The 3,282-nt window shown below is 65.0% G+C and overlaps 1 protein-coding gene across 1 annotated transcript in view; it reads left to right on the top strand.

Annotated features, from left to right (window-relative positions):
* Nucleotides 1-2,747, top strand: part of LOC119102651 (uncharacterized) — a 21,115-nt gene extending 18,368 nt beyond the window's left edge. The window contains exons 5-9 of the mRNA XM_037226111.1: nucleotides 437-574; nucleotides 946-1,176; nucleotides 1,595-1,726; nucleotides 1,996-2,137; nucleotides 2,719-2,747. Of these exons, the coding sequence (XP_037082006.1) occupies nucleotides 437-574; nucleotides 946-1,176; nucleotides 1,595-1,726; nucleotides 1,996-2,137; nucleotides 2,719-2,747 (672 nt within the window). The remainder of the gene's footprint in view (nucleotides 1-436; nucleotides 575-945; nucleotides 1,177-1,594; nucleotides 1,727-1,995; nucleotides 2,138-2,718) is intronic.
* The last annotated feature ends 535 nt before the right edge of the window (nucleotides 2,748-3,282 follow it).

Genomic DNA, 3,282 nt, shown 5'->3' with positions numbered 1-3,282 from the left:
TGCGCATGGGCCAGATGGACGTGAAGGGTCTGATCAAGGCTGTGGAGAGGAGGGCCTCCTCAAGCTGGTGAGTCCCTCCGTGTGGGAGGCTTTGGTGCTGCTGCCGGACATGTCAACCTGGCCAGGCATTGGCCTACCCCACGCTGAAACACAGGCCGATGTGACCCGGCCTAGTGCGAGGTGCGAACGGCTCAGTACGGCATTGCCCAAGCCTTCATGCCTGATGGCGTATCCATGGCACGCCATCATTATGTTGCCTGTTCTTCGTTTTGTTCACGGCTGTTTCCGAAAGTCTGCGGCTGCTCTACCGGAGACGGCGCTTCACGTGAAGCCAAGGCGGCACGTCCGAGTCGCCGCTGTGTCGCCATACCGCGCACTCTCCAGCCGTCCGCACGGCGGCCGCCGGCAGCGACTGACGGGGTCACCGGGTCGGCAGGTGCTGCACATCTGCGAGGAGGGCCTGCGCCTGGCCGAGGAGGCCACCATGCGAGAGGGACGCCCCATCCGCTCGTGGACGCTGCTGGCTGACCTAGATGGCCTGAACATGCGCCACCTCTGGCGGCCCGGCATCAAGGTGGGCGGCGGGGTGGGCCGGAGCGGATGGGCCGGTGGGCAGCAGAGCGGGCCGGAGCGAATGGGCTGGTGGGCCGAAACGCACGGAACGCGTACCGTTCCGCACTGTTCCGGTCCACATCGGGCCGTACTGACTGAAGCTGGCGCTAGCATGTGTCGCGCTCGTTGCGTTCTGCGTGGGACGGCGCACTGCGGAATGGCATGTCCCGTCTGCGAGCCGGAGGAGGAGGTGTCTCGGTTGGTGCTGCTGTAGATGACAGCGCCTGCGAGCTGCGCCTGTGAGGTGCACAGTAGCGCTGGTACAGCGCACAGCCGGCTGATGCGAGTGTGGCTGTGGCTGTAGCGTCCCCTCGTCTCCCGCGCGTGTGGCAGGCGCTGCTCCGCATCATTGAGATCATGGAGGCCAACTACCCGGAGACGATGGGCCGCGTGCTGATCATCCGAGCGCCGCGCGTCTTCCCCATCCTCTGGACGCTCGTCTCCACCTTCATCGACGAGAAGACGCGCGAGAAGTTCCTCTTCTGCGACGACGACTACCAGCACGGCCTCAAGTTCTACATTCCCGAGGAGCACATACCGGAGTTTTTGGGCGGCATGGCACAGGTACTGGCCGACCGCCGAGGCTCTCACTCCCCTCCAGGGCTGCCCTTTCACACTTCAGCTGATGGTTGCCGGAGGGGCCTCTGGCGACACTTGCTGGGAGTGTTGCCTCACTTTGGCTGATCCCCCTTGTGCGTAACGTTATGAAGATGTCAATGTTTTAGCATCTTCCATTAGGGCTTGGTGGTACCCTTATCTTCGCATATAAGTGACATGCAAAAGCGGCGCGGATGGAGGCGGGCAGGGATGTATACGCCACTTGCCCTTACCGTTTGCTATCTAAGCGCGTGCTCCGCCCGGTCTGCATTCGTTCCGGACGTGCGCTGGCGCCGGCCTGCAGGGGTGCCGCCGCTCATCCTCGCAGGGTAGCACAGCTGCCCCATGCTCTGACTGGTGGCGGTGTTGGTGACCTGGTCGGCAGTGTGTCATCAGTGAGGGCGGCCTCATCCCCAAGACCATGTACATGCCGATCGAGGACATGGAGAACCAGAAGGGAGAGCTGTGCGGCGGCATGGACTCCATCTACCACTGCGTCAGCCTCACCCGCGGCCAGGTGAGACGCGCCGCTCCGCGAGCCGCGCCTGCGAGCAGCTGAGGCTGGCTGCTGTCCCGTCAGCCTGATCTGAGGTTAACTGCCAGGTCAATCGTTGACGCTGCGGTCTCGTCAAGGCTGATCCCTCGGTGTCACCGGTGAAAATTCAGTTGGCCAGTGGTCCCCGGTCAGCCCGTCCCGTCGCGAGAGCCGTGGCGGCGCGTGCTCGGCCCGTTTGACCCCGCCTGGCCGGCCGGCCCGCCTGACCCGCCGGTTCGCCGCTGCGTCAGGTGCATGAGGTGCTGATCCTGAACAGCGACCGCGGCTCGGTCATCTGCTGGGACTTCGACATCATGAAGTCGGATGTGGCGTTCTCGGTGCTCCGCACCAAGGTGCCCATCACCAACAAAGAGCTGGCTCAGCCGCACTCAGGTCAGTCCCCGGCCGGCCGTCAGCGGCGCGTCACCGTCGGCCGCACCTGTTGCACTCGGCTGCCCGCTGAATGACTCCAGTGATGACTCCGTCTGACGTCGAACGACTCCGCCGGGTTTCGGGTTCCTTGGCGTGAGGGCCGCAGCGGCGGTCGCCCTCAGATTGGCCAGGCCGGATGCTCGGGGGCGGGGAAGAGTTCGATCCTCCCCGTGGGAGATTGATCACCCGCGTGACAGCGAGGCACGCTAATGACGTTGGCTGTCTATGTGCTGGTGACTGATTGTAAATTCATGCTCCTAACCAGCGGGCAGCGTCTGCGCAGGGATCTCCCGAGACCTGCTGCTGGCGGCCTCCCGCTGCAGCAGCGCTGCCTCTGTAGGGCGTCTCCGCTGCAGCAGCGCTGCCTCTGTATGGCGTCCTCCCGCTGCAGCAGCGCTGCCTCCGTATGGCGTCCTCCCGCTGCAGCAGCGCTGCCTCTGTATGGCGGCCTCCCGCTGCAGCAGCGCTACTCCTGTATGGCGGACTCCCGCTGCAGCAGCGCTGTCCGGCTCCTGTGTGACGGACTCGTGCTCCCCCGGCAGGTGCGCTGCAGGTCTCGGGGAAACACTGAACACGCTGGCGGAGGACGCGAGCACCGCTTCGTGGGGAGAAGAGCTGGAAGGAGGGCGTCGACTACTTCCGCGTCGAGCCGACGCTCATCTGTCATGACGGCGAGAGTGTGCAGGTCAGGGCCGACGCCCACGGAGTTAGAGCCGGTCCAACGACGAACGATCCGCTGACCCCTGTTCACCCAGCACTAGGTGAAGGAGCGCGGTGGAGTGTGACCGTGCAGGAACGGAGATAAGCCAGCAGAGCAGCCAAACCGTGTTACCCGTGAGCAAATCGTCGCAGCACCAGCAGCTCAGGTCGGGTGATGTGTGCCACGCCGAGCGGCGGCACGTGTTGGCGGATCCGAGCACGCGCCGCCCCCTCACGTGCCGCCCGTTGAAGGGCACGCACGTGACGGCGCACCTGGGCACGTAACGTGCTGCAGTGGCGCTACCAGGAGTCGGCCGGCGGCCCACCACGGCACGCCGCGCGAGCTGATCGACACCATCACGGCGCATTAAGGCGCGCGTCATGTACTTACGAGACGCTGCGGTCGG

The sequence above is a fragment of the Pollicipes pollicipes genome, unplaced genomic scaffold, assembly GCF_011947565.3.
Source record: "Pollicipes pollicipes isolate AB1234 unplaced genomic scaffold, Ppol_2.1 Scaffold_5724;HRSCAF=6776_pilon_pilon_pilon, whole genome shotgun sequence".
NCBI classification, from domain to species: Eukaryota; Metazoa; Arthropoda; class Thecostraca; order Pollicipedomorpha; family Pollicipedidae; genus Pollicipes; species Pollicipes pollicipes.
This window is presented reverse-complemented; position numbering and strand designations above follow the sequence as displayed.